At 41.2% G+C, this 18,024-nt stretch overlaps 1 protein-coding gene across 2 annotated transcripts in view; it reads left to right on the plus strand.

Moving 5' to 3' along the window:
• Window positions 1–3,680: 3,680 nt before the first annotated feature.
• The window catches only part of LOC115010324 (RNA-binding Raly-like protein), a 40,193-nt gene continuing 25,849 nt past the window's right edge, over window positions 3,681–18,024 (plus strand). Inside the window, exons 1-2 of one of the 2 annotated variants that reach the window (XM_029434897.1) lie at window positions 3,681–3,804; window positions 10,907–10,979. In XM_029434897.1, the coding sequence (XP_029290757.1) occupies window positions 3,768–3,804; window positions 10,907–10,979 (110 nt within the window). In that variant the 5' untranslated portion in view covers window positions 3,681–3,767. Of the gene's footprint in view, window positions 3,805–5,302; window positions 5,614–10,906; window positions 10,980–18,024 lie in introns of those variants that run through there. The other variant, XM_029434898.1, reaches the window with a different exon arrangement.

Genomic DNA, 18,024 nt, shown 5'->3' on the forward strand with positions numbered 1-18,024 from the left:
AGCAGGTGGTGTTACGCTGGTGTACGTTGATATAAGGTAAGGTATAAGTAGTGTTCGTTAAGAGCAGGCGGTGTTACGTTGGTGTACGTTGATATAAGGTAAGGTATAAGTAGTATTCGTTAAGAGCTCACTGTGTTAAGCTGGTGTACGTTGATATAAGGTAAGGTATAAGTAGTATTCGTTAAGAGCTCACTGTGTTAAGCTGGTGTACGTTGATATAAGGTAAGGTATAAGTAGTATTCGTTAAGAGCTCACTGTGTTACGCTGGTGTGCGTTGATATAAGGTAAGGTATAAGTAGTGTTCGTTAAGAGCAGGCTGTGTTACGCTGGTGTACGTTGATATAAGGTAAGGTATAAGTAGTGTTCGTTAAGAGCAGGTGGTGTTACGCTGGTGTACGTTGATATAAGGTAAGGTATAAGTAGTGTTCGTTAAGAGCAGGCTGTGTTACGCTGGTGTACGTTGATATAAGGTAAGGTATAAGTAGTGTTCGTTAAGAGCAGGCGGTGTTACGCTGGTGTACGTTGATATAAGGTAAGGTATAAGTAGTGTTAGTTAAGAGCAGGTGGTGTTACGTTGGTGTACGTTGATATAAGGTAAGGTATAAGTAGTGTTTGTTAAGAGCAGGCGGTGTTACGTTGGTGTACGTTGATATAAGGTAAGGTATAAGTAGTATTCGTTAAGAGCAGGCGGTGTTACGTTGGTGTACGTTGATATAAGGTAAGGTATAAGTAGTATTCGTTAAGAGCAGGCGGTGTTACGTTGGTGTACGTTGATATAAGGTAAGGTATAAGTAGTGTTCGTTAAGAGCAGGCGGTGTTACGTTGGTGTACGTTGATATAAGGTAAGGTATAAGTAGTATTCGTTAAGAGCAGGCGGTGTTACGTTGGTGTACGTTGATATAAGGTAAGGTATAAGTAGTGTTCGTTAAGAGCAGGTGGTGTTACGTTGGTGTACGTTGATATAAGGTAAGGTATAAGTAGTATTCGTTAAGAGCAGGCGGTGTTACGTTGGTGTACGTTGATATAAGGTAAGGTATAAGTAGTATTCGTTAAGAGCAGGCGGTGTTACGTTGGTGTACGTTGATATAAGGTAAGGTATAAGTAGTTTTCGTTAAGAGCAGGTGGTGTTACGCTGGTGTACGTTGATATAAGGTAAGGTATAAGTAGTATTCGTTAAGAGCAGGTGGTGTTACGCTGGTGTGCGTTGTTGAACGCTGATGTTTTGAGCATGTTCAAAATTACCGGACGTACGCGACGTTTGCTTCATAAGATATGCAGACGTTACGTTAGACATACGTGAATACGCAATACGTACGTGAATACTTACCTACGTAAATACAGTACGTGAATACTTTCCTACGTAAATATAGTACGTGAATACTTACCTACGTAAATACAGTACGTGAATACTTACCTACGTGAATACAGTACGTGAATACTTACCTACGTAAATACAGTACGTGAATACTTACCTACGTAAATATAGTACGTGAAAACTTACCTACGTGAATACAGTACGTAAATACTTACCTACGTAAATATAGTATGTGAATACTTACCTACGCAAATATAGTACGGAAATTCCTCCGTGAATACTTACCTACGTAAATACCTACGTGAATACCTACGTGACTACATTAGAGGTATGTTAACGTGTTTCTACAGAACAGCTAGCGTTCAGCATGTTAGCCGTTCTCCAGCATCAGCATGACATGAACCAGATGGCACTTTTCCAGCTCCGTTGTCCAGACGCTCTGATACGTTTTAAATAAGTAAGTGATACGCTATCAATGTTGGACATACGTATAATAATTTGTTATGTATTCGTTATGTATGCGTCAGCTACAACACCACTGTGGGAAAGTTGGACGTATCTGGACTCGGACACATGTTGAGCTACTTTTCATATACGCCGGCATGTTTCTGCCGTACGGAACTGTGTGACGGGGCCGTGTGTCTGGCGTGTTCGGCGTGTCGTCTGCGTCCTTCAAACAATCACAACTTGCCCTTAATTTATATCAACCTATTGCCGATATTTCGTATGCGCCAGCATACGTTTCTGTCATACGGATATGTGTGAAACATGTGTCAAACAAGCTGAAGTGCAGACGACGTGCGTTCATGATCGTGAGTTGGATACAAACACGACTGCAGGTCGTTGTTTGAAGTCTGGCGCTTGTTTTTGGTAGCAGGCTGCTGACTCCTCTGAGTGTCTCATCAGAGCGTCTGTATGTTTTCCCTGCTTATAAATCGGCATTTAAAAGCATTCAACTCTTCAGCAAGCCGTCTTTTAATAGCTCCATTGGTTTCTTTTTGTTTCCATTATTCTTTGTATTTATGGATTTGTATTGAGCTCCTTGGTGTATGTGTTTGTTTGTATGGTTTCTGTGTACATGCTGCTTGTAACTCATTTTTAGATTAATAAAGTTGTTTTGAGTTTTTCAATCAGGTATTCTGATGATTTATTTTAAACTAAAAATATATAAATCTCCCTTTTTGCCTCACACAGGATGTGATTTATAGGGGCGATATACATGTGGACAAACAAATCTTTTACTTAAATAAAGGTAGTAATACTCAAGACAAGAGAAAGTCCTGCTTCAACATTTTATTTCAATAAAAGCACAAAAACATTAACACCAAAATAATAATAATAATAATAATAATAATAATAATAATAATAATAATAATAATGACTCATTATACAGAAAAGAACATTTTCATTCAGAATAATATCAATTATTGGATTATAATTATCGATGCATTAATGTGTTCCTCACTCCATAAAAGTATATGTTTTTCTAACTTAATAAAATGTTATTATTAAAACAGAAGAAGTACAGTATTTGCTCTGACTGTAGTGGAGGAGAAGTATACATTACAGTATAAGTACTTCAAAATGCACTGGTTACTGTCCACCAGTCTGGAGCAGCAAAGAAAAAGCAATTTGATTCCATCTACTCCTGTTAACCATGTTTTGAGCCACCAGGCGGCGCAGCGTCTCCACGGGAACAACCGACTGTTATTACACCTGGACGTCCAGGATTCATGCAGAACAACATGATAAACTTCAGGGCAGTTTTATTCTATTGATATCTCTTTCAAGCTGTCACAGCTCACTCACTCCCCCTTCCTCCCCCCTTCTCACCAGATAAATGGGCCGCTCATCCCTCCTCCACCTCCACCCCTCTCAGTGGAGTGTGAGATGGTACGACCCACTGCCATGCTCAGCGGTCACCTCTCTTTCCCCTCTCTCTCTCTCTCGCGTCTAGTCATCTATCTCTCCCGAGAGGAGGGTAGAGTAGGAAAAGGGGAGATATCTTTACGAGAGAGATGGGGGAGAGAGAGAACGAGAGAGAAGGATCTCTAGGAGAGAGAGAGAGAAGAGAGGTAAGCGAGAGAGATAGAGTATGAGCGAGGGGAGAGATGGAGCTAAGGCAGGAGAGGGTTGAAGAGAGAGAGCGAGGAGAGGTCGAGGGAAGGAGAGAGGAGAGTAATCGAGAGGGAGTATGCCCTATCTCTATCTCTCTCTTCGTCTATAGAGATCTATCATAGAGCTATGCGTCTAGTCTCTCTCTCTCTAGATAGCCGCTCTTATCTCTATCTCTCTCATCTATATCCCCTTCTCTCTCTATCTCTCTCTCTCTCACCCTTCCCCTCCCTCCCTCTCTCCTCCCTCTCTCTGTCTCAGTGAGGGAAGCATCAGTCAGAGACCCTCAGTCGTCAGGTTTTATCCCTCTCCTCCTCTTCTTCTTCTTCTTCCTGTCATGACCCATTTCAGGAGCGACCGCCACAGAGACAGACGTGAGTACCACTCGCACGCACACGCACACGCACACGCACACACACACACACAGAGTCAGATCAGTGTACATAACTGATGAGGTAACTGAAGACTGTTAAGATTCTGTGTGGCAAAGTGAAGGTGTGTGTGTGTGTGTGTGTGTGTGTGTGTGTGTGTGTGTGTGTGTGTGTGTGTGTGTGTGTGTGGCACATTAAAGATGCTCTGAGCTCACTAAAGCGACATCGCGCAGTTCATGCGATGTGAGGGGAAGAAAGCATGAGAACATGAGAGTGTGTGTTTGTAACTTTGTGTGTGTAGATTTAAACTCTCCACAGCTACATTACATAACGCCTCATGTACATATTAAACATTTGTAATATAAACTGTGTTGATGTGAGTCATGAAGTGGGGAAGCTTCATGATATCTGTTAGTTACATGTATGACCCTGTTCACCTGTAGTGTGTACAACATGTATGACCCTGTTCACCTGTAGTGTGTACAACATGTATGACTCTGTTCACCTGTAGTGTGTACAACATGTATGACTCTGTTCACCTGTAGTGTGTACAACATGTATGACCCTGTTCACCTGTAGTGTGTACAACATGTATGAATGTTACAATACATATCTTTAAAGGAGCTTTTCTCTAAAGGAGCTTTTTCTCACACTCTTCAGCAGAAGTCTCCACTTCAGCAGCACTTACATACACCAAACTTTCCACTTTCATTCCTCTCTATATTCTGAAGCTTTGTGCAGAGGGCTTTGTTCACATGTCACTCACAGCTCATGTTATACACGCTACACTCACTACATGCAGGAGATGCACAGAGTTCTGTGTGTTGACAGGATTTAGTGATTTATGGAGTGATACAAAGACAGATCCAGAATCTGTACAAACCTTTGACTCTGATATGTCATGAAACGATGTTCCAATGTTCACATTTCTGTTTTGGAAATATATGCAAATAAGCACATTTTTAACAACTTAATGCCTCATTTGCATAATCATACACAACATTTCAGAACATGTGGAATACAAAAACCAATGGTCTTAATGTCAGTAATAAATTGTGGGTAATCGATCTGTTTCTGGTGTGTTTGGGAGCTGCTGTTTGTTCTTTATTGTAATGTTGAATCTCTAAGTTGTTTGTAACAAACGTTTCACTGCTAAATGTCACAAAGAGTTTATGAAATCATCTTCTAATCGTTCATTTCAAGTCAACTTCAACTCTCCACTTGTCAAAATCTAATTATTAACATATTTCCCAGCATGCATTGTATTTAGTTTTTCTGTCTAGTCTGGAAAATGTTTCTGTTCAAGATAAATGTTTTTTTGAACATTTATCTTGAACGACTCTTATTCCCTTTGATAAAAACATTGCTGGTAACCACGATGAAGATCAGCATCCACTTCATCCACTCATTACTTATGAGTCAAGTTCAAGGTTGTGTTTATTCATCCGTACAATCATGGAAATGTCAGCGCTTACATCCACACCAGCATCCACGGTTGAGCGCAGACGAGAAATAACATCAGCGTTACAGTTTCTAACATTTCAGCAGCGTCTGTGATCATCAGGGTGTGAAGAAATGACCCTGAAACTGTAACGTGTTGTTTTACTGCTGGAGTCAGTGGAACTGGAAACTGACGAGGGACTCTTCTTGACTGAATGTAATGTTTTAGGTTTCTGTGAGTCGTGTCAAATTGTATTACTGCGAGAGAAGAGAGCTGAGTTTACGCTACATTTGGAGAATGCCAGCTGAAGCTGCCAGATCAAAGGCGATATGGCGCTCGCTCCGTGAGCCATAATACACTGAACCCTGAAGGTATGTTTGCACTTTGCACTGGTCTTGAAGTTGTTGTTTTTTTTTTTTATGTTTTTTTTTGTTAGATGCCTAAAATAATCTTTGTGGTTAACACGAGCTTAAGAGGTTTCCACGTTTTGACATTAAACGTCAGGAGGACCAGACGTCCACGTTTTTTAACTGTGCGTTAACCACAGACCGCAAAGCGAAATAATATTTTACGTCGCAATGGCGTTGTGCTTGTTTTGGCCAACAAAGGGGGCTGCTCGCTGCAGCTTCACATCACTCTTCTTCTACCAACTACTTGCTTGCGCTAGTTTTAGAGAGAACAGCTGTGGAAATCCTCGGCCTGAAACTAGCAAGTGTTTGTTTGACCATTTTCTTTATTGAAATATATTCAGTTACTTAGTACCCATTTAATAGTCTGCCTGCACCACAGTTTATAACCGTAATTGTCCTCCTTTCTTATTTTATAGATAACATCGGATATTTTAATGATAAATTGACCGCCAAGCTGGAATTGACCCTGGTTTTCATTTCAGAAATCTGGTCGGAGAAAACACAGAGACCGGAAGTACAAGTAGATATGACACAAGGGGGAGTGAACACTTCAAAATAAAACAGGATATAGAAAATCACGATCATGACAATGTGACCATGGTGAAGTTTGTTTATAGCGTAGGGTTAGCTTTTTACTTGCGATTGAATTTAGGCTTCAAAATTCATAAAAGTTGAGTTAATTTGTGAAGATTATCCTGCTGAAATAAATGTGTAATTATCAAACTTTATCTTTTGCTAGAGAGTTTATTTTCTGCAATAATCCTGTTATCTTTTTGTCAACAGGATTATAATAAAAGTCATAAAAATACTTGTTTAGGTTGAGTAGAAGATCCTGGTTTGGCTCATTTAAATTATGGACATATGTTTTAAATAGGCAGAATTTACATTTAGTGGGACAGCGGTGAAAGTTAGTTTGACCCGTCCATCCACCCTAACCTCTTCCCAAACTTTAATAAGAAACGTGTTTGTGATACATCAAAAACAAATGTAATCCGGGACACATTACGTTTTCTCTGCCTGTCTCTCCAAATTCATTTCTTTTTCTTTCTTGTCTGTGCACAAACAACTGATTGCTAGTTTCTTGCATACATCCATTTTTGGAGGAAAGAACTCCAGTCTTTTCCCTAAATGTAGTTTGGAGAGCAGACAGACTACCTCCTTGTGAAATGTAATGCGGGACCCCTAACCCCACAATTACTTCCAGATACCCCAGTATAAGACAAACAGTCGTGTAATGATCAGTACAGCAACCTTAATACATGTCGTATTGGTACCATTACAGAGGGGTTTAATGATTCAGTTAATCCCAAAATGCAACAGAAGTCACATCACAAGCTCTTTGCATGAAGGATGAGATGCAGTATAACAAGGCAGAATGAGATGTGAGACACATCGTTTCCTCCAGTTTCATGAAACACCATCAGTGGAGTTATTGTGTGTCAGAGATTCACATCTCAACAGGATGAACTTTAGACAAGATTGTACTGAGACATCATTTGGGTGAACAGACAGACAGAAAATAATGAATCCCGGATGTGGAGGAGATGAAGTGAGCTCAGCAGCAGAAAGTTAAATTGATCTGTTGTTTCCTCTCTGATCATCCAGATGGTCTGAATGAGAAGCGCCTCTTTTATTTCTTCCTGTGAGACATTATGGAGCAGAGAGGTGGTGATGGCTGTGAGAGGGCAGGTGTGTTTACCTCTCTGCAGCTGTAACACAATATGTATTGTTATATATAATATATAGGTTGTTCTGTATTTTGTTGAGTTGTATACTTACATTATCTCAAATGTTTCAAAATGTTAGTCATGGCGTTGTATCTCCTTTGATCATGTGCAGCACTGTGGTTCATAAACTGGCTTTTTACATTAATATTGATTGAAATACGTCATCATAAGTAGAGTAAACGCTTAAATACCTCAACCAAAGTTCATTAAAAAAGGTCTACGAGTGACCTTTTAGTGTCATATGTTATGTAGCCTGCAGCTTCATATTTGTGCACATCCTGTTAGTGTGCACTGCAACACCAAATTCTGGAGGTCCTGACCCGCGGTTCACTGAGGCAACATAAGACTCCCGGTACTAGTAGTAATACCGTAAAGGTGAAATGCTACTTTAAGTCCTACATTAACGACGCTAAAGTAAAAAGTATGTGCAAAGTAGTGTTATTGGCCTGGACTTGTTTTTAATTGCACATTTAATAGAAGATAGTTTTTCTTAAGGGGAAGTTAAGAGTCTGCTGCAGATTCTCATTGATGTTGAATGCACTCAATCAATTCGGCCGTTACGATGAAGAATACGTCTTTAAAGACAGGAGTGAGAACATTTTGAATATGTTCTACATAAGAAAGGGTCTCAAACACACGTTGTGACAGGGATCACTAAGTTCTGCCACTTTGATCTTTCACTGATTCAACACACTGAAATCTGACGGACAATCTATTTGAATTAATTTGACACAATTTGTTTGAGGGGAAAAACGCAGCAATGAAAAACAAGCTTTTGTGCTGAAGCTTGATTTTGACTCCATGATGACAGATTTGAAACGGACACATTATCACTGTAAAGCAAACATTTATTTCCTGACAAACAAACAAACATGGAGGCACAGAAGTGATCGTTGTGGTCTCATCCGGCCTCTGCTCTTCTGTGGGTCTCCTGCCAGACTTTGAATGGCCTGTCCCTGAAAACCAATAACCACGAGGGTGTGAAATTGTCCTGTCATCATTCTCTCTTCATTCCCTCCTCTCTCATTTCCCCCTTCTCTTTCTCCTCCAGCACCCCTCCATCTTTTCCCCACCTCTCTGAAGCAGATGTGTCGTCCAAACAATGCGAAGCAATAAGCAAGCAAATAGCTGTAATCACTCAGTCAATGATACACAATCACCCGTTCAGCACGCGGTGGGCGTAACGGCGACCTGGCAGCCTTATCGATCTCCAGGGGAAGGAGGGGGCGATTAAAGGCTCCCCGGCAGTTAACAGATGGAGAGTGACAGCCCTCATAAACCTCACACTAAAAGACTAATGTCCTACAAGCTGCAGCCCGTGTGGAAACCATAAACAACCTCACTGCCGACTGTCAGCGCTGCAGACGGGGGTTGATGGGGATGATGGGAGGCCAAGGGCCAGCTGCCGCCTTTCCGTGCAAGGCTTGACATGCGGGGGGTCCTGGGAGCCGTGCAGCTTTGATGGAGGTCTTGGAGAGACAGGCTGCTCTCAGCTTTCAATTACAAAATCCAAATGGTGACTGAGCGGTTCAGTCTGACTGAAGAGATGGAGGGAAACAGGAAACAAACTTGTTTCGTTTTTTACTACAAGGAAGGTGCTTTAAGAGCCCAACAAAGACAAGTGTGTAGTCTAAGGGTGTATTTACACCTCGCTTGATTGGACCAAAAGTTTCGAACCTGGACTGTTTCACTCCCAGGTTTGTTTGGGCATATTTGCGAGCGGTTTGTTTTCAGTCAGAACAAAATCTTAAACTGGGTTTATAAATGTAACCGATGTATAAATGATAACATGTTTTATATTTCACAAACATCCATTTGTTCCTATTTTGTTGTAATAATACTCCTTTTTGTATATTTATTTCGAGGAGTCTTATTTTGTTAAATATGCTTTTATTTTGATACTCCTGAAACCGGCACATTCTGGGGGTTCGCGCCACTTTTCCGGGGACTGTTGGAGGTTCCGCTGAAGAGAGGTGTGCGTGTCCAAAAATCCTGACTGTGATGTTACCGTATGACGATGACTTTAATGTGTTTCTTCTGTTTCAACGGTATTTTATGTACAAATTAAGGAGAAAACCAACGGTCAGAGACAATAAATGCTGGTTGAAAAGGCAGAAGTTCTCCATCGTTATTTCCTGGTTCAACACAACGCAGAGTCTATTGTGGTGTCAGTCGCAGACCGGCTACATAAAGATGGTATAAAGATGGTATATTAAAGTTTACCTGATGCCCCGTCTGAATATGATTTGTCGCGCAAGTGTGTAGCGGTATGCACCCATCAGAGTCAATCGACAGTGAACTCTTGAGGCGACGCATCTTCTTATAGATGCATAAAATCATTGTTTTCTAGCCGCAGTTTAGATGCTCGCTGGATGAATACTTACTTTGCTGATCCCTGACTTTTCTTCTGGCACCACATTTGTGGTTTTCAGTTAAAAGTTAAACAACTGTTGGTTGGATTGTGTTGAAATTTGGCTCAGACGATAATAAGGGATATGCTTTAGGGCGTGGCTACCTTATGATTGAAAAGTCGCTACGACATTGACCTGTCAATAAAGATAGAGGTATAGCAATGCAAATCCCTTCCCAGCTCCACCCTCTTAGTCAAATATGGTCACTTCTGGCTCCAAATACCTAAGATGGTTACAGCCAATGGGAGACCTTACGGTGACTACGTCCACTTGTGAAGGGAACAGCAGTCTCCCGTGATGAAGTCCGATGTTTAGTTTACCCATCCGTCCACCCCGACCTCCTCCATCTGTCATCATCCGTCATATCTTCTTTATAACGTCATCAAACTTCCTCAGATAAGAGTCATATTTCCTACGGCTGGTAGAAGTTTTTTGCCACTTGAATGTAAACAGATGACGTTTTAGGTACACACTCTCGTTAACTTCTCAACACAACCTCAGGATTTCATAAGGGCAGCATAAAGTCACAGAAAAGTTCATGGTGTTTTTCTAAAAATCTTTCTCATAACTCTTTTTGTTACATGGCCAAAATACTGGCCAAGTCTGTCTCTCAGGCTGACAGACGGGTACATGTTTGCTGTTGAAAAGACGGGAAGCATCATGAATGTGGGAGAAAATAAATTCCAGTCTGACAGATGGAGGCCAATTAGAGTCTCAGGCGGCTGAGCCCACTGGGTCTGTGTTTGTGTGTATGCTTTTGTACTTGTTACATAGTGAGGACCGGAACATGTTTCTAACCATCAGAGCGAGGACATTTTTGAAAGGAATTAGGGTCATTTTGGCCAGTCCTCACTTCTTCAAAGACCTGTTTTAGGATTAAGACTTTAAAGGTTCAGGTTAGAATTAGGGTTAGGTTTAGGGTAAGGCATTTAGTTGTGACAGTTAGGGTAAGGGGTCAGGGAATGCATTATGTCAATGATGGTCCTCACAAAGATAGCAGTACGGGGATGTGTGTCTTACCTGTCCACCTTCATTGCTGTCTCCCTCAGGTCAGAAATGAGAGGACGAGCGTCAGTGTCTAAACTGATCTGACAGTTAGTTTTATGTTTTTTTCAGACGCCGGGATGAATGGCGAGCTGAGAACCGGTCGCACCACAACAGCCAAGAGAGGAAGCAGCGCCCCCGACAGGTGAGTCTGCACAGCTACATTGTGTGTCTGTGGCTCAGGTGGTGGAGCCAGTGTAGGAAGGCAGGACGGCAGTATGTTGAATAGCTTTGGAAACGTTCTTCCCCCACAACTTTCTGACGTCAGATTAGGGGTAACTTTTGGTGCATTCACAAGCTCCTCGGATAATTCCATTTCCCAAGTTTCGAAGTCGTTCTTCCGACTTCAGTGTGTTAATGAGCTTTAAGTCGTAATGTGGAAACAACATTGATGCTACAAAGCAGAAGTGTTGTATTTTATTGCTAATAATACTATATTACAAATTACATGTGAGCAAAAGATTTATATGCAATACTTGAATATTATAAAAAAGCAAACATTTACTTTCGTCCACCAAGTTTCTGCATAATACGACGGCAATATTTGCAGACTTTCCAAGTTGTTGTTCCGTGTTCACGTGTATTTTCCCAGTCGGGAAATCATTTTTCGGATTATTCCAGCACCACATGAACGCAGCATTTCCTAAACTATCTGAGATTCACTCCCACTTTAGGCTGTGATTGGTCAGCTGTGCGAAGGTGAATAAGTAGGAGGATTTCGAACTCTGAACCTCTATTTTTTGGTTCTTTATAAACCTAAAGTGAAGCTAATGTGGAAGAGCCTTAAACCTGCAGTAGTCCTATAGAAGTCTATGAGAAAATGAGCCTACTTTGCACTTTGTCATGGTTCCAGCTTCACAAATTTGAAGATTAGCTCTTAATATCCTATTAATAATGTTAATGTATTAGTAATAATGTTGAGCTTTGGATTTAACAAGCATTGTGAAGGTGTCACTTTTGTTTACAAGCATTGTAAACACACATTGTTAGCAGCAGTACTATTTAGAGTAGCAGCAGTATTGGGAGTGCTGTGAGTAGTTTTCAGCGCTGCTTGTTTGTCTTTGGTTCTGCTGTTGGTGTTTGTATGAAGCTGATGGTGATGGTGAGTGACGGTCCAGCTGTCCCCTCCTTTAACCTCATTCTCTGTTTACATGGAAACTAAAGCCAAACTGTCCTTCCAAATCCCACCGCCGCACGCCGCTGGACGGATTAAAGCCGGGACGAACACAACTGTGCGCCGGCCAGAGCCGGGATTTACAGCCAGGCAGCCGCACAGCGAGCCCCCAGAGACACTGTGAGGATGTGTGCAGAGAACCAGTGGGAACAGTTCACTCTGCATGCAGGGCTGTAGCCTCCATTGAGCACACTGGGGTCATGTCCTCAGTATTTATTTTCTCTCTGAGTTAATGAGGTTTTATAAAACGGGGATTTCTACTATTAATTAAATTAAAAGCTTACATATGGTGGTTATTCAAAAAGACAATTCTAGTAGTCGTGTGCAGGCTGATGCAGAGAGGCCATATCCCAAGTATTCTTCTGGCAACCTGTGTGTAGGTTATATTATCAAACTAAAATGGCACAAAGACAAAGAATGTGGAAACAAAATGGACGTTACAAAGTAAATGTGTTGTATTTTATTGCTCAGTGTTTAAACAACTCGTTGTTTCGACTCGCCGCCACCGGGAAGATGAGACGAACATTTGGTCGCCACTTTGGATTTAGTCCAATAAACAAACTAACGTAACGTCACACGGACTGCAGCTCGTTAACATCAGGGCAGTAAACATGAAGATCAACGTGAAGATTATCAGGTTCTGACCCGAGATCACAGCTTCTGTTTGGTCGAGTTTAGGTTTTGTTGCCCTGCTGACTGACTGACAGGCATCATACAGGAGTACATCCGAAACACAATATAAAGACTAAATTAGAAGACAATAAATACGGCAAACTACTACAACTGAAAGATGAACATTAGAGATCGTATGGACCCAGTTCAGAGGGGAAGTACTGCGCCCTGTTTCTGTGGAGGATCAGAATTACTTAAAGGCTCAATGACCTTTCAGTAAAATATCTGAATACTTATTAATATGTAAACTTTGAGCTTTTCCAAGAGATAACCCCAGACATTTGGACTTAGGTCAAGAGATTTAAAGTCTTATCTACCTTTTAAATTCGGTTGGTTTCAGGTTGCAGTTTCGAGCTGTGTTTGAACTTGTCTGAAGCTTCACATCAACGTTTACCTTTGCAATTGTTTCCATGTGTTGAAGAAGCTGCAGGATTCTGGTTTATAGTTTCAATGTCAATATCTGTAGAATCTGTCAGACAGGAGAGAAATGTAAATATTTACTTTTAATCAAGCACTTCCGGTTTTCGTTTCAAAATAAAAGCTTGGTAGCGGGTTTTTTTCTGAACCCTGTCATGTCACGTTTTTTTCTGAACTATTTGCTGTCAGTGTGGGAAAGCGCTATGAGGTTTAAGAAACCAAGAGGTTATAATGACTCAATATCTTTTTCTCTATAAGGAAACTTAAACAATTCAGTAAGATCTGACTTTGATGAAACTTGCAATGATATATACAAGTTTATATCTTGTTACTTACTTACTAAAAAAAAGTCTCCTCTATGTTACTTGTGAACACTTTTGTCGTTGATGAATGTTGAGCTGCTGGACGTTTCCTCAGAGCAGGTTTATCGTTGTTAGCTTTGATTAGGAGACAGAGAAGGAGGCCGAGCCCATCTGGAGCACAAGCTGCCGTGTTCACCTGAGGAAACGCTGCAGAAAGTGTGTGCGTGTGTGTGTGTGTGTGTGTGTGTGTGTGTGTGTGTGTGTGTGTGTGTGTGTTATTGTCCCTTATAAACGTAGAAAAAACGTCTTCTTTCTGTATTTAGCACTTTGGCTTATTTGAAGCTAATGGTTGAATTTCTATTCTCTCATTTCTGTATGTTGCACTTTTATTTGGCTTATTTGAAGCTGTTGTTCTGCACTTAAAAGATTGTAACAGTTTGAAGCTGATGTACCTGCAGGATTCTTGCTGTTCGGAGTTGTGTCCTCAGGATTGTTTGCACTTATTGTCAAAAGCGTCAGCTAAATGAACTGTAATGTAATGTATCATGATTCGGGACGTCTTGATACCAGAGTAGTCGATACCAATATCAGTGAAATTCCACAATTCTCGATACGGATTCGATACCACGGTAAAAATAAAAATCCCATACACTCCTTTATTACATTTGAATACAGCTCATAACTCCCTCTAATATCTATTGTATATTGATGTGAAACATCTCCTTCAAACATCTGTAAACTTCAATATGTTTCACGCCACAAACTACATTTGACAAGATTACCCACCACATTATAACGCTGTACTTTACCTTCACTCTTTTTTACCAACTAAAGCCTGAACGCATCATAATACAAGTCAATAGCACTTCCAATACAGAATGCTAACAGCTAACAGCTAACTATCTGTTGTCCTGACGATTTCAACACAGATTTGTTGTTCACAATGTCGCATTATCAGAGAAATATTGGGACGCCGTTAGTCTCGAGCCCCCCGGTACCTACGATACTTATGGTAGCTAATTCCTGCTCTGTCCTGCACAGCGTCGTCTCTTAGGTTGCAGTCCTCAGAGAGCTGCCGGTCGCTCCGTCCTGCATTTTAAATCACTTCTCTCCCCGCAGACATTGCTTTTCATGTTTTCAAGAGAAGCTTTTTAAAGCAGCGCCTGCTTCTCCGCGCTTCAATCTGACTCTGAGCTTCAGAGACGAGAGGCTCCAGGGAAGCTCTGAGCTCCGGTCTGAGGTGAACTGCTCCAGTGTTGTGAAGTGAGGCAGCTCGGAGAAAGAAAAACATCATTCCCTCCAGACTGTCTGCCCTCTGGCATCAATGTGAGGGCTTGGAGCCTGCCCCAGCTGCTCGAGAATTGATTAGATTGTCTTTAATCAGATGAGATAATTGGCTGCTGAGGTGTCCCTGCAGTAGAAAGATGGGGAATTAGGAGGTATAACGTACGTTGGGAAGAAGGGAACAAATGTCACATCTGTAAACAAAGAAGGATAAAAACGGGTCTGAAATGTTGCTTTAATTGTCCTCTACGATGTCACGAGGAGCTGATTATTGATCCAGAGAGCTCGTCTCTCACATTGTTGTCCTTTGTTGAATCTGAAGAATCCTTTAAATTGGTCAATTTAAAAATTTGAGATAAAAAAAGATGCGTTTTGAGTTATAAAACTGTCGCTGTGTCAGCAAGTCTGATATTCAAAGTGTTTCATACTTTTGGGTCGTTGTGGCTAAAAGTAGCATCCCCAAACGGCGTCGTCTCCCCTTTGAGCAGCGTCAGCGTTGTGTTTGTCTGCCAGAAGCTTCATAAACTGACTTTTTATCCAGTTTTAAGTCACATTTTTACATCTTGGTCGTTTCTGTGAAGGATGTCAGACATTAGACGCCTGGATCATAAGTTCTCAGAGAGACAAGTTTAGCAAACATTAGCAGCAGCCGAATCGCGTGGAGGAGAAACTCTGATTTCTTTTTTAACGAGACTTGTTTCTTCACATCTATGATCAAGACAAAGATAAAAGAACATAGCATCATATTATAGACACATTATTTTGTGCCTCTGTGGTGCTTCAATGTGTTTGTTTAGAGTTGGTGTGAAGGGAAGTTGTTTGTCATCATGTTGGATGATCTGTGTCACAGAGTCCAGCAGCTGTTAGTTTAACATGACATGATGTCTTCAGTCAGAGCTGCTGTCCTGCTGAGAGCACACACACATACACACACACACACACACACACACACACACACACACACACACACACACACACACACACACACACACACAGATGCATTGTTGTGCAATTATGCAACTCCTCTCCGGGGCCTCACTAAATCACTCTCGTATGATCGATGGCTGCATCCTCACTGTGTTTGGTTTGCACGCAGAAACGTTTGTTCTTCTATACTTGTGAGGACCCTCGCTCTGTGCGTTTATATGCATGCATAATCAAGTTTCATTTGCCGTTCTCCATTGAGCTGACTTTTTAAACGTCGTGCAAACAAGACATTTGGTTTCCATGTGAGTCGAGGATTAGAGAAACCTGGTTTCTGTAGGAGGAGAACGTCGATTTCTCTGCCACGTGTGAAGTGAACCAGATTTCTTATCAGCTGAGAATAAAACTCAAACTAAACCTAAATAAAACATTTGTCTATTTGTTAAGCTCTGACACAAACACACCAAAATAAAATATTGAATCATGACCCACCGGTGGAAACCTGATTACTGGCTTGTTGCATGCAAACACGCATTTTTAGTAACCAGGTCACTACAGTGCATCTAGAACTCTAAGCTTTACCAAATATATAAAGTTTCAAAGCTTCATTCATAACATTGACATTTGAATCTTAAATCAACATTTGCATGTCTATTTGTCGTATTTATGCACCGTGTCAGATAAAGATTAGGCTACAATATTATTATTATTAGCGTTATACTATTTGTGGAATTAGATTCCAGTGGTGCTGCGTACAATTGTTTCAGAATCCAATCATATCCAAAAACTCCAGAGCGTTTAAAGTCCAAAAGTCAACATTTATTGAAAACAAATACGTTTCAAAACTCACATGTTTGTATCAAACCAAATCTTCTGCTTCCATCTATATTTGTTGCCTTTTATCCTTTCAAAAACAACGCACACAAATGACGAGTTACATTCATTTAATAAAAGTTGATTTAATAAAAAATTATTTATTCCAATGAATCACTTTATTCAAATTGATGACATCATAAAATATGACGACAGACAGACAGAAAGCTTCATTTGAAAACCTCAATAGAGGCTTTGAATGTAAACAAAATGAAGTTTGGTAATAATATACACGCTCCCTTATTAACTCACATTAATCTTCCAGCAGACAAACAAACAAAATGTTGTGTGTCCTCAGTGTCAGTGTAAAACTGTTGGTCCGCACAATGATAGAAGTATAAGAACACACACACAGAGACAGTTTGGACGGTCTGATGCCGGCTGAGCGGTTTGTCTCTCATCATCCTCGGGGATCTGAGGGCGGCTGGCGTCCAGACGGCTGCTCAGCATCCAAACACACAACAAGAGGGAGTCATACTGAAGTCACTGAGCAACCTTTGACCTCTACATCACAGCGTGGCTGCAGCAGAGACAGTGACTGAACACAGAGTCTTCAAAAACACTTCTGTGCATCAGAAACGTACTGCTGGTGTCATGAGCACGTAGCTCTGTATACTCAACCGTAGATCAAAGATGTGTCTGGTGCTCTTGGAAAACGGGAAAAAACAGGATAATATGGAGAAAAATGTGTAAATTAAACTGCACGTGCAGCTGACGTCGAAACACAAGGCGTGCTAGGTGTGTGACCTTTAAAAATGTTTTTTATAGTTGTATATTCCATCCATCCATCGTCTATCGTTTATCCGGGATCGGGTCGCGGGGGCAGCAGCTCCAGTAAGGAACCCCAGTCTTCCCTTCTCCGGGCCACATCCTCCAGCTCCGACTGGGGGATCCTGAGGCGTTCACAGTGTGGAGATATAATCTCTCCACCGAGTCCTGGGTCTTCCCCGGGGTCTCCTCCCAGCTGTACCTGGAACACCCCAGGTGGCTCCTTACTAGATGCCTGAACCACCTCAACTGGCTCCTTTCAACGCAGTTGTATATTGTCACAAAATCCCACGGCACACCTGGTCTAGCCTCACGGCACTCAAGTGTTGTCCCTGGACCCTGTAGGCCACATGTCGAAGTATCCTTGGGCAAGATATTGAATCACCCAAATTTCTCTGTAAATGTCCGTCAAGGTTTATCGCCCCTGATTAGCAGGTGGCATCGTGTACAGTAACCTCCGCCTTGTGTTGTAAAGCGTTTTGTCGCTAAGAAGAAGACGCACTATATAAATGCAGTCCAATTACCATCTCCTTTTATATGTATTATGTTGCTACTACTAGTAAACCTATGTATTAATGACCTTTACCAAAGCTTAACCCTCGTCACCATGTGCACATATTGTAGAAGGTGCACATATTTTCAATTTTGGGATCGAACCTAAATGTCATTTAATGTAATCTGAGGTTTTTGCAGATTTAGTCCAATATGAACGTTCTCGTCTGGACATTCCTCTCTTATCTAATATGATCCTAACAGAGAAGGACGGCCAAAAAAAA

This window comes from Cottoperca gobio, chromosome 6 (genome assembly GCF_900634415.1).
Source record: "Cottoperca gobio chromosome 6, fCotGob3.1, whole genome shotgun sequence".
NCBI lineage: Eukaryota > Metazoa > Chordata > Actinopteri > Perciformes > Bovichtidae > Cottoperca > Cottoperca gobio.